The 19,934-nt window shown below is 47.4% G+C and overlaps 2 protein-coding genes across 7 annotated transcripts; one reads left to right on the plus strand and one right to left on the minus strand.

The window, feature by feature from the left end:
- Window positions 1-1,691: 1,691 nt before the first annotated feature.
- On the plus strand, window positions 1,692-8,905 carry Mrpl24 (mitochondrial ribosomal protein L24). Of its 2 annotated transcripts, none has more exons than XM_006976411.4 (6): window positions 1,692-1,843; window positions 7,245-7,473; window positions 7,551-7,646; window positions 7,832-7,935; window positions 8,361-8,491; window positions 8,680-8,905. In XM_006976411.4, the coding sequence occupies exons 2-6, from the start codon at window positions 7,294-7,296 to the stop codon at window positions 8,814-8,816; spliced, it is 648 nt and encodes a 215-aa protein (XP_006976473.1). In that variant the 5' UTR covers window positions 1,692-1,843; window positions 7,245-7,293; the 3' UTR covers window positions 8,817-8,905. The 2 variants fall into 2 exon arrangements, with proteins under 2 accessions (XP_006976473.1, XP_006976472.1); XM_006976410.4 differs by having other exon boundaries at window positions 1,838-1,980.
- A 395-nt stretch (window positions 8,906-9,300) lies between these two features.
- Mettl25b (methyltransferase like 25B) lies at window positions 9,301-19,853 on the minus strand. Of its 5 annotated transcripts, none has more exons than XM_006976409.4 (8): window positions 19,512-19,853; window positions 14,697-14,821; window positions 14,336-14,528; window positions 13,837-13,899; window positions 13,502-13,645; window positions 12,265-12,749; window positions 10,998-11,182; window positions 9,301-9,588 (listed from the first exon to the last, which is right to left on the minus strand). In XM_006976409.4, the coding sequence occupies exons 1-8, from the start codon at window positions 19,620-19,622 to the stop codon at window positions 9,467-9,469; spliced, it is 1,428 nt and encodes a 475-aa protein (XP_006976471.1). In that variant the 5' UTR covers window positions 19,623-19,853; the 3' UTR covers window positions 9,301-9,466. The 5 variants fall into 5 exon arrangements, with proteins under 5 accessions (XP_006976471.1, XP_015850781.1, XP_076430501.1 ...); XM_015995295.3 differs by having other exon boundaries at window positions 14,336-14,548; window positions 19,512-19,766; XM_076574386.1 differs by lacking the exon at window positions 19,512-19,853 and adding an exon at window positions 15,682-15,930 and having other exon boundaries at window positions 14,336-14,443.
- Between the last annotated feature and the right edge of the window lie 81 nt (window positions 19,854-19,934).

Below are 19,934 nucleotides of genomic sequence, written 5' to 3' on the forward strand. Positions count from 1 at the left end.
GAGTTCAAGACCAGCCTACATGTACTACATGTTACTATGTATTTAGTCCCAGGACAGGCAGAGCTACATAGGAAGACTGTCTCAATAAATAATAAGACAAGGCAAGAATTGTGACTTTTAAAAAAATTATTTTATGTGTATGAGTGCTCCATTGACTTTATGCCAGAAGAGGGTATCAGATCCCACTAGAGATGGTTGTGAGTCACCATGTGGTTGCTGGGAATTCAACTCAGGACCTCTGGAAGGGCAGCCAGTGCTCTTAACCGCTGAGCCTGTTCTCTAGCCCATGACTTGATTTCAGAGTTCACTTGAAGGTCTACAGGTGGCTTGGCAGATTGCAGAGGATCCTGGTTCGGTTCCCAGACTCACATCAGGCAGCTCACAACCACCTGGAATTCCAGTTTCAGGGCTTCCAATACCTTCATCTTCTGGCCTTCATAGGCACTACCAGCACACATTTGGTACACATAAAATTATGAAGGCATTTGATGGTGGGGAACACCTGGCGGGTTTCTGAGTTCGAAACCAGCCTGGTCTATAGAGTTCAGAACAGCCAAGGCTACACAGAAACCTCGTCTCAAAAAATAAAATAAATTAAAATGAAGGCACATACGCATAAAAAACAATAAATATTTAGAAGAAAGAATAACTGGGGAGTGGGAGTGGAGATGTAGCTGATAAGAATACTCACTGAACATGCAGTAAGCCCTAGGAGTGGATTCAGTCTGGAGCACCATATACACCAGGCTTGATGCTAACTCCAGCAGCTGGGAAGAGAGGGCAGAAACTAGCAAGTTTGAAGTGAGCCTGGGCTACATGAGACACTATCTCAGCAAACAACAGTTGAGAAGACAAGACTCCAACTCCATCTTGCTGAGAGGCTGGTTTAGGGACAGGACAGGCCAGCTTGCCTTCATAAGTCACGGACATAGAATGATGAAACAGTAGGGGTGCCTTCTCAGAGATGAGGTGTGAGGTTAATGACACACATCTGATGCTGATGGCCTCAGGAATCCTTTCCTAGTTATACACATCCTAAGAACAAAGGCCATTTCTTCAGGCTCTTCTAGTCACTGATTAGTTCACTAACGAGGTTCCTGACATTACAAACTGGACAGGTTAGGGGATAGCCCATCCAAAGCTCTCAATCACCATCAGACTCACAGTAATGAAAAACATACTTGATCTGATCAGGGCAGGCAGGTGAGTGGTCAAAGAGCGAGCTGATCAGGACATCTGGTCTCAGTGCTAGGCTTTGCTAGGGATGCCTGCCAGTCCACTCACTGATGGTGGGAGGGCAGGTAGGTGGGAGGTGGACACGGTGGTAACCTCCCAGTATGCTCTACTTTATGTAGAATGATTAGCTCATCTAGTATCCGAAGGACCCACGATTATCCTTTCCTCTACAAAGGTGGGGCAGTTTTTTAATCTGCCCTGGTCCCTCAAGCAGCGAAGAGCCAGGACATAATGGCTGTAATCCCACCTAGAAATGAATCCCTTTGCTTTTACTCAGAACTCCTAACCACCTAGAAAATGGAGCCATGTTCTTTGTGAACTACAACTCCCAGTGGCCACCACGCAGAGCACTTACAGGAAAGTACCCAGCGAACCCGCCTATCTTTCGCCTTCAGTTCCCGACATGCTTCTCACCCTCGAGATTTCCTACTTTTGGCCAAATTTCCTGTTTTCAGGTCATTTTGTAGCGACGGAATACAGTTCCCAGCAAGCTGAGAGGCTCGCTGCGTTCTTGAGCGTCCGCTCTGCTATTAGACTACATCTCCCAGAAATCCAGTGGGCGGAGACGGCCAGAGCAGCACCCACGTGCTAAGAAAGATTGGGAAAGGTGAGCCCGCTGGTCGCCGGTGGTCCCCAGGAGGCGGATACTCGAAGGGACTTCCCTTTTCCTAGCCTTAAATTGGGGCGCAGTCCTCCTCCTTGGGTTTCTCTTTACTAGGAGGTTGGAGCTATCCTTGGATCTGGGTGAGTCTGACAGAGGAAGTCCTTGAGGCCTTGCCCCGAGTGCTTGCTTGGAGAAGAAAGCTCCCCCCGCGGAAGTGGCACTAGCATCCGGTGGTGTGGGGAGCCGAGGGAAACATGGAGGGGGGCGTGTCCGGGCCTGCTTTCTCCTCCCAGAGCCTCACTCAGGCCTGGAGGGACTGAACCAGCCTTAAGGATTTTTTGAGACACACACGCTCCGGTGAAGCTGCGTTAACTAGGACAAGGCAAGAAGCCGCCTTAGGCCTGTTCTTCGTGTTAGTGAACAGGATCTTAATGATACTTCCTGAGTACTTGTGAAGACCAAATACGTTGAAATTCTCAGTCAGTTTTGGACTTGCCAGGTCCTTAGATTCAGTGCGTTGGATCTGAATAGAAGTATTTAAGCCCTTGTGCTCCTCCAGCATCATGGATAACACTGGGCTTTCCCCCATCTCCTATCCTGAGATGTATAAAGAAGGGAGGAGTAGCCCACTTACACAAAAATTACTTGTCCATCATACGTGAGTCGCCAAGTTTGATGACCACACACACACACATAGCACACAGCACACAAAAACAGAAACCCAGTGACGAGCCCAAGAGCAATTTCATCGCTGCCCTTAGGCTTCTGTGAGATGCTGCTTAGCGTGGTACCAGGCTAGCAGCAGCAGCTATTTATAAAGCTCACTGCATGCTAGGTTAGCATTCTGCATTGAACCTTTTTACTTGGTTGTTTTGATTCAGATGGGTCGCACCTTGTAGCTCAGACTAGTCTGTAGGTACTGTATAGGGCAGGCTGGCCTTGAACGCATAGTAATCCTTATGCTTCTGACTCCCGAGGCATGAGTCATCACACTTAGCATTTTATTTTATTTTTGTTTGTTGAGACAGGGTCTCATTATGTAGTGTTAGCTGGCCCAGAACTCATTATATAGACCAGGTTGGCCTTGAACTCACTAAGATCTGCCACCCAAGTGCTGGGATAAAAGGTATGTCCTACTGCACTCATTGATTCTTTATTTTTAACTAATTTATTTTTTGGTTTTTCGAGACAGGGTTTCTTTGTATAACCTTGGCTGTCCTGGAACTCATTCTGTAGTCCAGGCTGGCCTCAAACTCACAGAAGGTCCACCTGCCTTTGCCTCCCGAGTGCTGGGATTAAAGGAGTGTGCCACCATTGCCTGGCATGTTGCATTCTTTTATGTTGCATTTGTTTAACTCTGTGAAGCTATGTTACTTTGTCTGTCTGAAACACCTGATTGGTCTAATAAAGAACTGAACAGCCAATAGCAAAGCAGGAGAAAGGATAGGCAGGGCTGGCAGGTAGAGAATAAAAGAAGAAATCTGGGAGAATGGAAGGAGCAAGAGAAGGAGAGGAGAACACTAGGGGCCAGCCAGCCAGCCATGGAGTAGGACACACAGAAGTAAGAGAAAGAAAAGTCCCAGAGGCAAAAGGTAGATGGGATAATTTAAATTAAGGAAAGCTGGCTAGAAATAAGCCAAGATGAGGCTGGGCATTTATAAGAAAGAATAGGCCTCTGTGTGATTTATTTGAGAGCTGTGTGGTAGGGCCTCCAAACAGCCAAAGAAAGAAGAGTTAAAAAAAAAAAAAAAACAACACTCCCATCTAATAAAATATTTAAAAGTTGGGAGCTAGAGAGATGGCTCAGAGGTTAAGAGCACTGGCTGCTCTTTCAGAGGTCCTGAGTTCAATTCCCAGCAACCACAGGGTGGCTCACAACCATGTATAGTGGGATTTGATGCCCTCTTCTGGCTTAAAGGTGTACATGCAGATAGAGCACTCAGATACATAAAATAAATCTTTAAAAAAAAATTTTTTAAATAATTAAAAGTCAAGGTTTTTCTATGTAGCCCAGCCTAGCCTCAAGCCTCAAACTTATGGTCTTTTTGCTCTTACTTACCAAGTGTTGCTATTACAGGTGTGCACTACCACATCTGGCTCTTTTTACCTTTTTTTTTTTGAGACAGGGTTTCTCCATGTAGTTTTGGTGGCTGTCCTGGATCTTGCTCTGTGGACCAGGCTGGCCTTGAACTCACAGAGATCCGCCTGAGTCTGCCTCCCAAGTGCTGGGATTAAAGGCATGCGCCACCACTGCCTGGCTTCATTTTACCATTTTTTTAAAATTGGATTTATTCATTTTTTTAAATGAGTGCTTTGGGTACATGTATGTATATGCATTACATGCATGCCTGATGCCTATAAAGGCCTGAAGAGGGCATTGGATCCTCTGGAACTAGGGTCACATGTGGTCATGAAACACCATGTGGGTTGCTGGGAATCAAATGCAGGTCCTCTAGAAGAGGAACATGTAGGTGGAATTTTCCTGTCCACAGCTGCTGTCAGATAATCACTCAGAGGCTTAATATAAAGTATAAATGCTTGGCTGATAGCTCAGGTGTGTTATTAGCTATTTAAATTAACCCATATTTCTTATCCATGCTTTGTCTTGTGGCTCATGGCTGGTTACCTCATTTTCTTCATATCCTGCTCCCTCGGCAGCTGAGTGGCATCTCCTCTGACTCCACCCCTCATCCCAGCAACCTCAGTTTGATTGTCCTAACTTTATCCTGTCTTGCTATAGGCCAATCAGCTTCTTTATTAACCAATGAGAGCAATACATATTCACAGTGTACAGAAGGATTATTCCACAGCAGGAACAAGTGTTCTTAAATGCTGAGCCGTCTCTTTAGCTCCCTTTTTTACTTTTTGAGACAGGGTCTCACCAAATTATTCAACGGGTGTTGCTGGAGGGCTTCTCTCCAGGTTCCACCAAGCCATGTAGTTCCACAATCCACGTACAAAATAATCACTCAGACGCTTATATTACTTATAAACTGTATGGCCGTGGCAGGCTTCTTGCTAACTGTTCTTATATCTTAAATTAACCCATTTCTATAAATCTATACCTTGCCACGTGGCTGGTGGCTTACCGGCATCTTGACATGCAGCTTCTCCTGGCGGTGGCTTCAGTGTCTCTCCTCCTTCCTGTTTCCCCAATTCTCCTCTCTCCTTGTCCCGCCTATACTTCCTGCCTGGTCACTGGCCATCAGTGTTTTATTTATATAGAATGATATCCACAGCACTTCCCCTTTTCTTCTTTTTTTAAAAAGGAAGGTTTTAACTTTAACATGGTAAAATTACATATAACAAAATTACCAAGCAAGAATTGCAGTTACAATATTAAAGAAGATATCCTATCTATCTTATATTTGTGAGTTTAAGGTTTTATATCTAACTTATCTTTTATCATAACTGAGGAAATTACAACTATCTAGTCTTTAACCACATCAAAGACCTGAGAAGGAACATAATGGTACCTGAGAAATGGTAGATGGATGCAAGCAACTTTCGGGAATCTTGCAAGAGTAGACCAAGACAGCTGGCAGCCTGGACAGTCACCTAATGTTTCTCAGCATTGTTGGTGCAAAATGGCTACAGGCCTAGAGTATCTGACAGACCATTTTCAGAAGCAGGAATTCTGACCCTGTCTTGGCAGAGTACAGTGGTCGCTTTCCTTGTGTCCCGCTTGTCCAGAAAGGACAGCATTGCATTTGTACTGTCAGCCATCAAGGCAAGGGCAGTTCTTTGCCCAGTAGGCCATTTTGTGCCAAGAAGACAAACTTCCAAATGGAGATGTCTTAGAAGCCCAACATTCTCTCGGGATCAAATTGGTGCAGCCAGGAGCAATTGTGTCTCACGTCAACAGAATTTTAAGTTATTTAAATGCCATATTCTCTAGGTCTATGAAGTGTTTGAAGATTACCTATCTATCTGAAATATATCTATGTATACCTAGAAGACTTAACTAACACGGCTACACAGTTAACAATAACAATTAGCCAAAAGCAGAACTACGAAACCAAAAAGCAAGGTTAGTACATTTAGAGACTTTCCCAGAACTCTGGACTTTGATAGATTAGGTTTTGGTTTTCATGTCAGACAGCTGGTGGTAGTGTCTGTGTGCTGAGTTTTATGGCCTGAACGGTACTTCCATCATGGAGTCAATGTGTGAAGGTCTGGGCCTGTCACTTAGGCCCACTGTAAGCTGTTCTTAGCCCTGCCACCACTGTTGGCCTTGCCTCGTGGCTGCTTGCCTTCGTGCTGTCCTGGTGCTCTCCTCCATTGCCCGATTCCCTCCTGCCCTGCTGTTCATGCATTCATTTAATAACTGTCTTAAGTGTATCTTAAGTGCCAAGCTCTCCTGAGATAGCGATTCAAGGAGCTAGATAGTGTGGCCCTTGGCCTCAGTGATTTTTTTTTTCTTTTTTTGTTTTTTGTTTTTTTGAAACAAGTTTCTCTGTGTAGCCCTGGCTGTCCTGAAACTTTCTCTGTAGACCAGGCTGGCCTCAAACTCAGAGATCCGCCTGCCTCTGCCTTCCCAGTGCTGGGATTAAAGGCATGGGCCCCCACCGCCTGGTGGCCTCAGTGAAGTCAGATATATGGAGTTTGAATAGAGACCCCCCACCCCATAGTAGCTCTATCACCATGGATAACACATGAACTCATTGTTTTCTCATCTGTAAAGATAACTTGTGAGAAGAGTCAGTGAGATGAAGTCCACTGCGCTAGAAAGTCGATACTTCAATAACATTCCCGGGTTGTGTATGGTGGTATACACTTTTAGTCCTGGTACTAGGAAAGGAGACAGAAGCAGATGGATTTGAGAGTTCAAGACCAGCCTGGTCTACATAGTGAGTTCTAGGTCAGCCAGAGCTACCTAGTGAGACCCTTTCCCAAAAAACAAACGAGGGACTGGAGAGATGGCTGAGTGGTTAAGAGCATGGATTGCTCTTCCAGAGGACCCGGGTTCATTCCCCAGCACCCACGTGGTGACTCACAACTGCCTGTAACTCCAGTTCCAAGGAACCTGATATCTTTTTCTTTTTCTTTTTCTTTTTTTTGGTTTTTTTTCTGAGACAGGGTTTCTCTTGTGTAGCTCTGCACCTTTCCTGGAACTCACTTAGTAGCCCAGGCTGGCCTTGAACTCACAGAGATCCGCCTGCCTCTGCCTCCCGAGTGCTGGGATTAAAGGCGTGCGCCGCCGCCGCCGCCGCCGCCGCCGCCGCCGCCGCCGCCGCCGCCGCCGCCGCCGCCGCCGCTGCCGCCGCCGCCCGGTGGAACCTGATATCTTCACACAGACATACATGCAGTCAAAACACCAATGCACATAAAACAAAAATAAATAAAAAAAAATAAAAGTTTCTCCCTTAGTTCGAATCTTCATTCTGTTTCTCTTGACTCATAGCTGACGGAGTTTTTGAGTCTTTCACTGCTGAGGTTTCTTACATCTAACCATGCGTCTTTCGGCCCTGCTGGCCTTGGCATCCAAAGCCACTCCCAGTCTCCACCACCGCTATGGGATGAACCGTCCAGGCTCCCTATCAGACAAGAGGAATCCCCAGTGGAGCAGGCGGCGCCCAATGGCAGTAGAGCCCATCTCTGAGGAAGACTGGCACCTGTTCTGTGGAGACATGGTGAGAACCTCAGGACAGAGCGACAGAAAGGTGGCTGGGCCACAGTTTCCTGCCCTTGTCCTCTCGTCTTCCTGCAGGTGGAGATCTTAGAAGGCAAGGACGCTGGGAAGCAGGGCAAAGTGGTTCAGGTCATTCGAGAGCAGAACTGTGTTGTCCTGGAGGGGCTGAACACGGTGAGTGGAAGGATGATGGAGAACTGAGACGTCTTCCCCATCTGTCCCCCTACGAGCAGCATGCAGAGACAGGAAACTGGCTGAGGGGCAGACTGTACAGCTGGGCTTGGGCTGAGTGTGCTTAGCAGTAGTAGGTAAATTCCCTCCTCACACATTGTTTTCTGATACTGCCTTCTCTTGGACAGCGTTTCCACTACATTGGCGGAACCAAGGATCACCCAGGGACCATGATCCCCAGTGAAGTTCCCCTGCTTCATAACCAGGTCAAGCTGGTGGACCCTGAGGACAGGCAAGCACAGAGGCCTCTGGTCAAGGGGCTTCTAACTCAAGTCCACACAGGTGTTGGGCAGACCCATTTATCACATGAGAATGGTGTGTTGGATATGCTGGAGCTCAGGGGGTCTGTTTCCTTTTTGGGGCAGTATGTGGGGATTTTGAGGCAGGGTGTAGCTCTGTGTAGCTCTGGCTGTCCTGGCACTCACTCTGTAGATCAGGCTGTCCTGGAACTCAGAGATCTGTCTGCCTCCTGAGTGCTGGGATTAAAGTATGCACCAGCACTGCTCAGTGAGGTCTGTTTCTTGCACACAATTCTGTCAGTAACCTGACAGAAACAAAGGTGGTAATCTAGTGTTCTCAGCCACTGCCTTCAGTTTTGGGTTGGAGGGTGGTACAGAGATCTGGCTCTAAGTTAGACTCATTTTTTCTATTTACCAGGAAACCCACTGAGATCCAGTGGAGATTTACTGAGGAAGGAGAGCGGGTTCGAGTCTCCACAAGATCTGGGAGAATTATCCCCAAACCTGAATTTCCTAGAGAAGATGGCATTGTCCCAGAAACATGGACTGGTAAGCTGGGGATGGGTAGGAAGAAGACAGGGATGTGAGGTGTGACAGGAAAAGGGAAGTTGGTGGGGCTAGGAATGTAGCTTGGTGGTAGAGCGCTTGCCTAGCAGTGTGCAAGGTCATGGGTTCTATCCCCAACACTGCAGGAAATAAACAGTTGGCAAACTCATCATTTCCTTCTGACTCGACAGATGGCCCCAAGGACACATCAGTGGAAGATGCTCTAGAAAGAACTTATGTGCCCCGGCTAAAGACACTAGAAGAAGAGGTGATGGAGGCAATGGGGATCCAGGAGACTCGAAGACACAAGAAGGTTTATTGGTATTGAGCCTGAGAGTGCTGCTTTTGCATACTCAGTCTTCACCTTGAGGGTGGGCAGGCCTCCTCCTCCAACACCAATAAAGAGCCCTGAGTGCAGCTGCTGGCCTGCCCCTCTTCCTTCCCCAAGTGCTCGCATTTTGGGGAGCCCAGGTATGGTGCAGCTTTTCTTCTCGTCAGGACAGACTGGGTAGATGGTAGCCTTCCCAGGACAGGTCCTGCAATGTTTAGGGGTAGAAACAGGGAGACCCCTTGTCCTTTTCCCTATTTACAGAACCAGGAGTTAAATCTTAAAAGTTTTTTTTTTGTTTTGTTTTGTTTTTTTGTTTTTTGTTTTTTGTTTTTTTGTTCTGGTTTTTCATGACAAGGTTTCTCTGTATAACAGCCCTGGCTGTCCTGGAATTCACTCTGTAGACCAGGCTGGCCTTGAACTCAGAGATCTGCCTGTCTCTGCCTCCCAAGTGCTGGAATTAAAGGCATATGCCACCACTGCCTGGCTTTAAAAGTTTTAATAAATAAAAATTACACAGAACATTACATATGAAGGGAGAAAGGGTATAAACCTGAAGTTTGCAGACAGCCAGAATCCCGCAGGACGCAGGCACTCGAAACAGTAAGATGTACTGACCACATTGGCACTCTGTGGTTCTGGACTATCAGCTAGCTGTCTTCAGTCTCAAGAACAGAGAAGGCCTGACCTAGGGGTGTCTTGGTAGCCACCAGAACCAGATTTCTGGGCGAGAGTTCAGGGCTGAAGATGGGCAAGAGCTCAGCATAGAAGCCTAGGAGAAAGTGAGAGTTAATTAGAAGGGAAACAAGTCAACCCAGGCCCTCCTGCCTATCCAATAGCACAGCTCCTTATTCCAAAGAGAACACGAGCTTGAGAGGTAGCTCATGTGCTTTCTCAATGCCTGGGACACTGGTGCTGGACAGGGTTCAGTGGTTAAGAATGCTTGCTGCTCTTCCACTGTACTTAAGTTTGCTTCCTAAGACCCACATTGGATGGCTCACAACTGCTTGCCACTCCAGTCCAGGGGATTAAACACCCCAAAGCATGAGGTGTGTGTACACACACACAAATCTTAAAACCAAAACCTGTGGTGATACATTGTGTACCCTAATAAACTTGCCTGAGGATCAGAGGAAAAGAGCCAGCAACTAGATTAGACATAGAAGTCAGGCAGTGGTGGCACACACCTTTAATCCAATCATTCAGGAAGGAAGAAATCCATTTGGATTTCTGTGAGTTCAAGGCCACACTGAGCTATATGAGATTGATCCATTATAGGAGAGAAACAGAACCATGTAGTGGTGGCACACACCTTTAATCCCAGCACTTGAGATCTCATGCCTTTGCTTGGGAAGCACACATGCCTTTAATCCCAGGAAGTAATATGGCAGGGCAGAGAAAGGTATATAAGGCGTGAGGAAACAGGAACTCACTCTCTTTAGGCTGAGGATTTTGTAGAGGTGAGAACTAGTGTGTAGTAGGAATCTTAAAAGTTCTTATTAATAAAATCAAACCTAAGGCGAGGTATTGGGGTCCATGCTGGTTGATCAGAGAGACAGAACAAGCCACAGCTATCTCACCTTGCCAATTCCTCAGCTGGTCCTGTTTCCTCAGACTGGAAGCTTCTGTGTCCTCATCCCAATGGCTCTCCGCTGAACTGCTGCTTAAAAGCCTGAAGCTTAACCAGCCAAATGCTTAACCAGCCAAATGCCTTCTAGTTTCTGGTCCTCACGCCTCATATACCTTTCTCCTTTCTACCATCACTTCCTGGGATTAAAGTCGTGTGTCACCATGCTTGGCTATTTCCAATGTGGCCTTGAACTCACAGAGATCCAGAGGGATTTCTATCTCTGGAATGCTAGGATTAAAGGTGTGAGTGCCACCATTTTCTAGCCTTTGTATCTAGTGGCTGTCTGTTCTCTGACCCCAGATAAATTTATTAGAGTACACAATATTTTGGGGAACACAATACCACCACACTAGTGGCTGGCTGTTCTGCTTCCCTGATCTTTCAGCTTTCACCCTGATATCTGGCTCTGGGTTTTTTAATAAAAAAACCATCTAAGATTCAAACAACAAAAACCAGTCTAGGGGGAAGGTGCTGCTAGGAATCCACATTTGTTAACAAATGCCCCCCTCACTAGGTGGTGTCCAGGCCCAGCAAACTAGATAAGGACTCACCTTGCTCTTGGAGATAGAGCAGCCGGTCTAGTAGAATCAGTGTCTCCACCAGTGGGGCCAGCAGGAGGGCCAAGCTGAAGAAGGCCACCACACGATTCTCTTGGGCCTGCTGGGCCCGAAGGGCAGCCAGATCCAGCGGCAGCTGAGGGTCCAGACCTACTCGCTGTAACCCTTGTTGCACGTATCTGTGGGACCAGCCATAATACAGTTAACTCTAGAAACTTCCATCCCCCACTCAAACTTTTGTCTCAAAGCTGATTCCTACTTTGATTTGCTTAAATAGGCATTTTATTTATTTTTATTTTTGGTTTTTCCAGACAGGGTTTCTCTGTGTAGTCTAGCTATCCTGGAACTTGCTCTGCAGACCAGGCTGGCCTCAAATTCAAGAGATCCACCTGCCTCTACTTTCCAAGTGCTAGAATTAAAGGCATGAGCTACTATGCCTACCTGTTTTGTGTTTTTTAGACATGGTCTCACTCTGTAGTCCAGGTTGTCTTCAAAATAAAATGGAAGTAGTCCTCATCCTTGACTCGAGAGCCAGAGTGCTGTGGTCACAGACATATGCCACTATACTCACTTAAATAATGTTTCTCAGGCTGTGAGTTACCTGTTCAATGGCAAACAGTCCCCAAATTTATTTTCATCTAGTCTTTTACAAGTTAGCCATATTTTTAGTAGTTATAAACTATTGGACTGATGTAATAGTTAGCTTAGTAATAGAAGTACTTGATTACCTAGCATGTACAAAGTCCTGGATTTGATGATTTCCAGAGCTTAAAAAAAAAAAAAAGAACTGTGCAACAGGCAGTGGTGCATGCCTTTAATCCCAGCACTCCGGAGACAGAGGCAGGTGGACCTCTGTGAGTTCGAGGCCAGCCTGGTCTACAGTTAGTTTCCAGGATAGCCAAGGATGTTACAGTGAAACCCTGTCTCAAAAAACCAAACAAAAAAAAAAAAAAAAAAAAAAAAAGAACTTGGGATAACCTTGACCTTCTGATTCTCCTGCCATGTCCCCAGTGCTAGGGTTACAGGTGGTCATCATCACCCTCAATTTATACAGTGCTGGGAATTGAACCTAGGCTCATGCATGCTAGACAAGTATTCTACCAACTGAGTTGCATTCCTAGCCCTAGGAGGACAATTTTTTTCAGAGGAATTTGGAGCAGTGCCCCTGGTTAGAGAAGTTCATGCCATTCCTCTGGGCTCACACATTTTCTTTGGCTGTGCTAACAAGTGGGGATAAGTGGGGAGCCTCCCCAGACCTCACTCTTCAATCTTGAGTTCGTGGGCCCTGGGGATTCCTTGCACGCCAGGCCTCCGAAGTTCAGGGCAGACATGTCGGATGACTGTCTCTAGTGCCGCACGGAAGCAGTGTGTTTGCAGGCCAGGGCTTGCTTTCTGTAGCCTCTCCGCGTAGTCCTCCAGGGCGTGGCAGGCCCCCTCCCGGAGCCTGTAGGGGAGTTCGTGGCCAGGCAGCCCAGCCACCCACTGACTCAGCGGGTAGCTGCCAGGGTCACTGAGTTTCATGTAGCAGCAGCCCACTGAGGCCAGGGCCACCACTTCAGAACAGCAGCAGAAGTGTTTCAGCAAGGCAACACTCAGATCCCCACAAGCATGGAGGCCTGTGAGTAGCAGGCGGGTACTACCCTGGCCTGGTGTCTCCAGAGGAAGCAGAAGCTCCTCACACAGGGCTGTGGAGCTGACCCACTGAACCACGTGGCGGGGGGAGTGGCGGGGGCCTCTTTGCACCACCTGTTGGGAGAGAAAAAAAAAAAGGCAGATGCAAAGTTGGGTGGCTATCCTCAGGCCACCAGAGTGACCCTGTCTTCTGAGTTATATGGGAGAGAAGCTGGGCACTAGAGAGCTAGACTGTGAACCACACGAGACCATCATTTCAGACTGAAGACTTTTCATTTTGCCTGTCATTTTTCTTTTTCTTTTGGGTAGGGTAGGGGTGACACTAGGTCTTTGCAGCTCTTTCTGACCTGGAGCTCATTATGTTAAACAAGCCAGCAAATCTGCATGAACCCTGTCCCTGCCTTCCCAGTGCCGGGATTACAGGCATGTACCACCATACCTAGCTCAGTTTCCCTTTCTCTTTTGGTGGTGCTGAGAATGGAACTCGGAGCGGGATGAATGCTTAGGCAACTGTCCTACCACTGAGCTGTATCCCAGCTCTTCTATTTCTTGTTGGTAATGAGTCTCACACCTACGTGTTAGTGATAGAGCTACTGGCACTGGGTTCCGTCCCTAGCACAGCCACTAATAACACCCATCTGGCCACATCAATAGTTTACCATGAGAACATACTGGTGTGGAAATCACTTATACAAACTAGAAATGCCTTGGAGATATGGGGATGCTTTGGGGAAGGGACAAAAAGTAGCAGAAATAAATCACGACCATCTCGAACTGAGAAACTTGGAAGTAGAAAGTGAGTTTTAATATGTAGTTCCCCCAAGCACAGGGCCCCTGCAGTGCAGGCTGCAAGAAGGGCAGCTTACCTTTGGGTGCTTCTTCTCCATTTTGTCTAGAGTCTGCAGAAGCTCCTGGTCTAGGTGCTGGGCTCTCTCTACCAGCCTCTGATTTCCTTCAAGGCTCTTAACCATCAGCCCCAGCCCGAGAGACATGAAACGGGAGAGATGGCCCTGGAGTCACGAGGGAGAACCACACTGTTCAGTGCCCCATTGACTGTCACCCTAGCAGTGGTGTAGACAACTGGGTCCCAGGCCCACCAAAGGCTTCCTTTCCCCCACCACTTCTCAGCACCTGCTTCCATGGGCATTCGGCCTGCTAATCTGCCTTCTCAAATAGATAATATGTTGAGAGTCTGGCTCACCTGGCCTGAGCCCACATCCACAACCTGGGTGCAGCCAGTGAGATCACTCAGCTTCTTCACCAACTGAAAGAAGAGGAAACAAAAGTCTCTTCTTGGCACTGACTCCTGAAGCCATAAGGATGGTAGATGAGCCAAGGGGACAGAAGGAAACACTGAGGGTGCCACAGAGACACGAGATGTCAAACCAGAATTGAGAATGATGGTAAGTGTCTAGCCTAGTCTGCTTGCTCCTTAAGTCAATGACTCAAGAGCAAGAACCCTGTGGGCTGTGAAACCAAAAACTGACTGAAGTGAACAGGGGTAAAACCGTCCCCCCCACAGCTGCCAGCCAACCCAGAAAACAGATAGGAAAGCCTCCCAGCACCAACAAGATGGGATCCTAGCGTGTCTGGAGGGAGGGGGACTTCTGCAGTCGCTGGTTCCTGCACATGCAGCAAGGGCCACGTGCCTTCCTCACCCACAGGTTCTCAGACAGCCCAGCCTCTAGCAATCTCCTCACCTCTCCCAGCCTCCGGATCTCATGCTGCTTCTTGGGCTTGACATGTTTCCGAAAAGGCGCGGTTAGTCGGGAGCTTTGGCTGGGGTTCTCCAGGAACTCTGATGGAGTCTGAAAGCCAGGTGTCCGGGTAAAGGCAAGGGCACAGGCTGTGGACTTCAGGGCCAGCAGGGTGAGTGGCCACACGGACCTGTACCTGAGATAGTCCAGCCCAGGCTGCCGGTGAATAGCCCACAATCACATTGTGAGTGTACAAGCTTATGACCTGGCAGCCCAGGAAGACCAATGAGACTGTCTACACAGGGCTCAACACACGGCTCAGTGCGCTCCTTCCCCAGCACAAGGCTCCTCTGCTTGCACATACCTGATCTCTTCCCCTTCCCTGGGCATCCCCAGCAGCAGGCTGGCCAGCTGTGGTGGGTTTAGTCCATCCAGCGCTTCTTGCCATGAGCTGGGGAGTGTGCTCCACAGGCTGTCGGTGAAAAATTCCTGCAGAAGGAGCCAAGCAGTCAGAAGAATTCTACTACTGTTCACATTTTCTCAGCCCCATCTCAACTCTCCGCCTCATCACTTTCTTTCTCTGGCACTAGTGCCCAAAACAACCAGATGCCACCAGGTCTGTCCTGTTCATCTACATCAGCTCAAGTCTGCCCCCAGCCTCCACTAGTGCCCAGGTGGTACAGAGACTGCATTCTGAACACACTTCTCATTCTCTTAATGTCCCCATTTACTTGGGTCTGCTTTCTCCATTCAGTTTCTTTTTTGGTTTGTTGGTTTCTTTTTTTGAGACAGGGTTTCTCTGTGTAGCTATGGGTGTCCTGGAACTTGTTCTATAGACCATATTGGCCTATGCCTCTGCCTCCTTGGGATTAAAGGTGTATGCCACCATACCTAACTTTTTTTTTTTTTTTTTTTTTTTAGACAGGGTCTTTCTATGTAGCCCTGGCTGTCCTGAAACCGAACTGTGTAGAAGGCTGGCCTAGAATCCAAGATCTGCCTCTGCCCCAAGGCATATACCACAATGCCTGGCTTGACCAATTTTTTTCACATCTGTATCCCTAGCATGATCAGTGACTGACACACAGCATTAACAAATAACCATTAAGTAACCTGCTATTTTATGATACAGACAGCTGTGTATTTTAACTCATTCATTTGTTCTTTTTAACTCTGGGGCTTTGGGGACCAGGCGTGGTGGTGAACACCAAAGAACCCCAGCACTCAGGTGGAGGAGGCAGGAATACCTCTGTGAGTTTAAGGTCATCCTGTTCTACATAGTGAGACTCCTTCTGGAAATAATCAACTAATTAAAAAACAATTTAAAAAGCCTTAGTTGTTAGAGAAGTTACCTGCCAGTGAATCAGACTCTGCTCTCCACAACCCGATAGCAAGAACACCTACCCTGTCTTCTGGCAAACAGCCTCCAGAAAATGGTCTGCAGCCTGGCATAATGGCACACACCTTTTCCCAGCAAGCAGGAGGCAGAGGTGGGAAGATCTTTGTGAGCTCAAGCTCAGCCTGGTCTATATAGTGTTCCGGGACAGCCAGATCAGGCCAGCCTGATCTACAAGGTTAGTTCCAGGATAGCTAGGGCTGTTGAAGAGAGAAACCCTGTCTTGAAAAACCAAACCAAACAAAAAAAAGAAAGGACGAACGAACAAAAAATAAACAAAACAACAACAAAGAGTGCTTGATAAGCATGCACGGGATCTTGGGTTCCATCTCCAGAATTGCAAACTAATGCAAATAATGATTTCAGCTAGCATAAATACTACATTCCACAAAACATTCATGTAAACTTTGTTAGAGAGCTGAGTGGACAACTACTGTAAACACCATAGAGGAAAAAAAAATGTGTACGCTAACACTTCAGTTCAGAGTTGTCAAGTAAAGAAAATACAAGCAAAAGTAAACACTCACACATATATTTTCACTATTCTGAAAACAGTTAAGCAAGCGTTTATTTACTTTGTTTAGTTCAGAGGATTTTTGAGACAGGTTTTACTCCGTAGCCCTCACTAGCCTGGGGCTCAAAGTGGTTCACCACCACAACCCCTTCAATTTCAAAAGTACTTTTATTATTAATTATGTGTTTTGTGTGATATTTTGATTGTGTTCTCACTAATAAAGCTTGCTTGGAATAAGAGGGCAGAGCTAGCCACTAGCTGACCATAGAGGTTTGGAGGACTGCAGACAGGAGACAGTAAGTGGTAAGGCAGGGCCGAGAGGATCTTGGATGGAAGAGGTAGGAAGGGACTGGCAGTCGCTTCTTGATCTTTCAGGTTCTCACCCCAATATTTGATTCTCGATTTTTATTGATCAATGCAGGTGTCCATGGAAACCAGAGGTATCAAATCCCCGGGAAGTGGGGTTTAAGGTGGCTGTGAGCCACCAGTTGTGCGGGTGCTGGGTACAGAACTGGTCCTCTGGAAAAGCAGTACACGTCTTTTTTTCTTTTTCTTTTTTTGGGTGGGGAGTTTCAAGACAGAGCTTCTTTGTGTAACAGTCCTGGCTGTCCTGGAACTCACTTTGTACACCAGGCTGACCTCAAACTCAGAGATCTACTTGCCTCTGCCTCCCGAGTGCTGTGATTAAGGGCTCGCAGATCAGCACAGTACATGCTTTTAACCACATCGCCATTTCTCTAGCCCTAGACAAGCATTTACTCAAAAGCAGCAGTTCTCAACCTGTGGTTTGAGACCTCTTTGGGGGTGGCATATTAGATATTTTGCATATCAGGTATTTACATTACGATTCCTAACAGTAGCAAAATTAGTTATAGAGCAGCAACAAAATAATTTTATGGTTGGGGGTCCCCACAACATGAGGAACTGTATGAAAGGGTCGCAGCATTAGGAAGGTTGAGAACCACTGTTCTAAAGTTACAGCTCCCCACCAACTAGCCTTGTAGGTGTTTTTCTGTGTGTGTGTGTGTGTGTGTATGTATGTATGTATGAATGTATGTACGTATGTACGTATGTGTGTGGGGGGCGGAATGAGAGGAGTCTTAACACTAGTTTCAGCTGGCTGCAAATCAAGGCAATTCACCTGCCTCTGTCTTTTGAGGGGTAGGATTACAGGCAGGTACCATTACGAAGGCCTGGCCTGCCTTTTTCTCTTTCTTTTTCTTTTCTTTTCTTTTTTTTTTTTTTTTAAGTAATATAGTCCAGTCCAGGCTGGTCTGGTACTTGTTTTGTGTGGTGATATGTTGTGTACCCTAATAAACTTGCCAGAGGAAAAAGAGCCAGCCACTAGATTAGACATAGAAGTCAGGCAGTGGTGGCACACACCTTTAATCCTATTACTCCCGAGGCAAAGCTCCATCTGGATCTCTGTGAGTTCGAGGCCACACTGGGCTACATGAGATTGATCCATTATAGGAAACAGAGCCAGGCAGTGGTGGCACACACCTTTAATGCCAGCACTTGAGATCTCATGCCTTTGCTTGGGAAGCACACATGCCTTTAATCCCAGGAAGTAATATGGCAGGGCAGAGAAAGGTATATAAGGTGTGAGGAGACAGGAACTCACTCTCTTTAGGCTAAGGATTTTGTAGAGGTGAGAACTAGTGGCTGGCTGTTCTGCTTCCCTGATCTTTCAGCTTTCACCCTGATATCTGGCTCTAGGTTTTTTATTAAAAGACCATCTAAGATTCGAACAACAGTTTTGTAGCCCAGGTGAACCTGGACTCCTGATTCTCCTGAATCTAGTTCTCAGGTGCTAGGATTACAAGTGGGTACCACATCTGGCCAAGCACTTCCTTTCACCAGTACACTATTTATTGCCATTTAGTGGAGGGACATTCCAGACAGCTCAAGGACTGCGGAGTTATCAGGGGGATGACAACAAAAGCTGATGGGGACAGAAGGGCAGCAGACACTAGGTCATGCAGCTAAGAGTTAAAGAATTAGTGTTCCATTAAAGCACCCAAGAAGCAAGGGGGGCTGGAGGAATAGCTCAGGAATTAAGAGCACTTGCTGCTCTTGCTGAGGACGAGGGCTTACAACCCAAGCTCCAGACCCAACACCCTATTCTGGCCTCACTGGGCACCCACACATATGTGCACATCAATAAAAATAAAATTAAAAAAATTAAAAAAGCGCCGGGCAGTGGTGGCCCACGCCTGTAATCCTGGCACTTGGGAGGCAAAGCCAGGCGATTCCCTGTGAGTTCAAGGCCAGCCTGGTCTACAGAGTGAGATCCAAGACAGACACCAAAGCTACACTGAGAAACCCTGTCTCGAAACAAACAAACAAACAAACAAACAAAATTAAAAAGCAAGGTTGTGACTTGCGGTGGTGGCACACACTGGCTGCTCTTCCAGAGGTCCCGGGTTCAATTCCCAGCACACACAGGACAGCTCACAACTGTCTGTAACTCCAGTTCCAGGGGATCTGACACCTTCACACCAATGCTCATAAAATACAGTTAAATAAATTAAACACACACACACACACAAACCCCAAACTCCACCTGACCCCCAAAAAAGAACAGGTTTCACAATGAGAAGTTCTATCTTTGGCTAGGTGTGGTGCCTCATTCTTGTAATCTCAGTAGTTAGGGGGCTGAAGCAGGAGGATCACTAAGGGTTCAGACTAGCCTGAAATAGAGTGAAACCCTGTGTCCAAAATAAAAGAGAGGGAGGAAAAAGGGGATGAATTTCGGATGCACTGGGAAGGTAGAGGCAAGACTAGGAATCAATGAATGAATGGCGGCTTGCGAAATTCTAATCTGGAGATGGTGACATTGACATGTTATCTCATTCCCCCCCCCCCCACGACCCTCCAGATAGAGACCAATTTTATAGTCTAGAAAACCAGGATAGGAATGAAAGGGTAAAGAAAGAATTCAATGTTAACAGTAGAGACAACACTCTAGTTCAATTCCGTCTAATATCAAAGCTCAACTGCTCGCTATACCACAAAACCAGAAATGTACTCAAAGCCAGAACATGTATGCTCTGGAACATCCCGTATGTTTCTCGTTAGGGTCCACGCAATTGCAGCACAGCCCAACAACTTGATTATTAGAAGGCTGGGGGAGGAATCATCTAGTCTTCAGCTTTCCTGGACAGGCTGAAATTCAGAAGAGCTGAAAGCTGTCTCCAGATCTCCTCTGTAGTAGCCTTCTAACCACCCCCGCCACCAGAGGCACCCGGTCCTCAGCCCAGTGGCCTCACAATGATGTAGGCGTCCAGGATGGAACGGTAGAGCGCTAGGACGCGGGTGAGGTTCACTGCCAGTTGCCTTCTCTCCTCATGCGAGAGGCCACGGGCCGAAACGCCGGGCATCCTGGGGACCGACTGGCGGAGCAAGGAGGGAGGAGGTGAGAAGGTCCACGGTCGGTACCACGAGGGCGGGAGACCCGGGCTGGACCGGGCAGGCCCAACGCGAAGCAAGTCCTCCGAGCTCGCCCGACAACGCCTCTTCCCCGCAGTCGCGTCGTCCAGGCTGAAAGCCTAAGGCTCACTTGTCAAAAGTCACGGCCTCCACGGGGCAAGGCCATTCGCGCGGAGGACGCCAGGGGCCCCGGTGACGTCACAGAGGCGCGCCCAGCACCGGCTCTCCGCCGGGCGCCCAGCGGCAGGTCCCGCCCTCCTTCC

Source organism: Peromyscus maniculatus, chromosome 6 (assembly GCF_049852395.1).
Source record: "Peromyscus maniculatus bairdii isolate BWxNUB_F1_BW_parent chromosome 6, HU_Pman_BW_mat_3.1, whole genome shotgun sequence".
Classification (NCBI taxonomy): domain Eukaryota; kingdom Metazoa; phylum Chordata; class Mammalia; order Rodentia; family Cricetidae; genus Peromyscus; species Peromyscus maniculatus.

Excerpts from the sequence above, each read along its gene's own strand:
- Mrpl24 (XM_006976411.4), top strand. The coding sequence starts at position 7,294 with ATGCGTCTTTCGGCCCTGCTGGCCTTGGCATCCAAAGCCACTCCCAGT. Across the intron at positions 7,474-7,550 it reads ACCTGTTCTGTGGAGACATG|GTGGAGATCTTAGAAGGCAA; the intron begins GTGAGAACCTCA and ends GTCTTCCTGCAG. Across the intron at positions 7,647-7,831 it reads TCCTGGAGGGGCTGAACACG|CGTTTCCACTACATTGGCGG; the intron begins GTGAGTGGAAGG and ends TCTCTTGGACAG.
- Mettl25b (XM_076574385.1), bottom strand. The coding sequence starts at position 15,781 with ATGCCAGGCTGCAGACCATTTTCTGGAGGCTGTTTGCCAGAAGACAGG. Across the intron at positions 12,750-13,501 it reads TGGAGAAGAAGCACCCAAAG|GTGGTGCAAAGAGGCCCCCG; the intron begins GTAAGCTGCCCT and ends CTCTCCCAACAG. Across the intron at positions 11,183-12,264 it reads CACGAACTCAAGATTGAAGA|ATACGTGCAACAAGGGTTAC; the intron begins GTGAGGTCTGGG and ends CTGGTCCCACAG.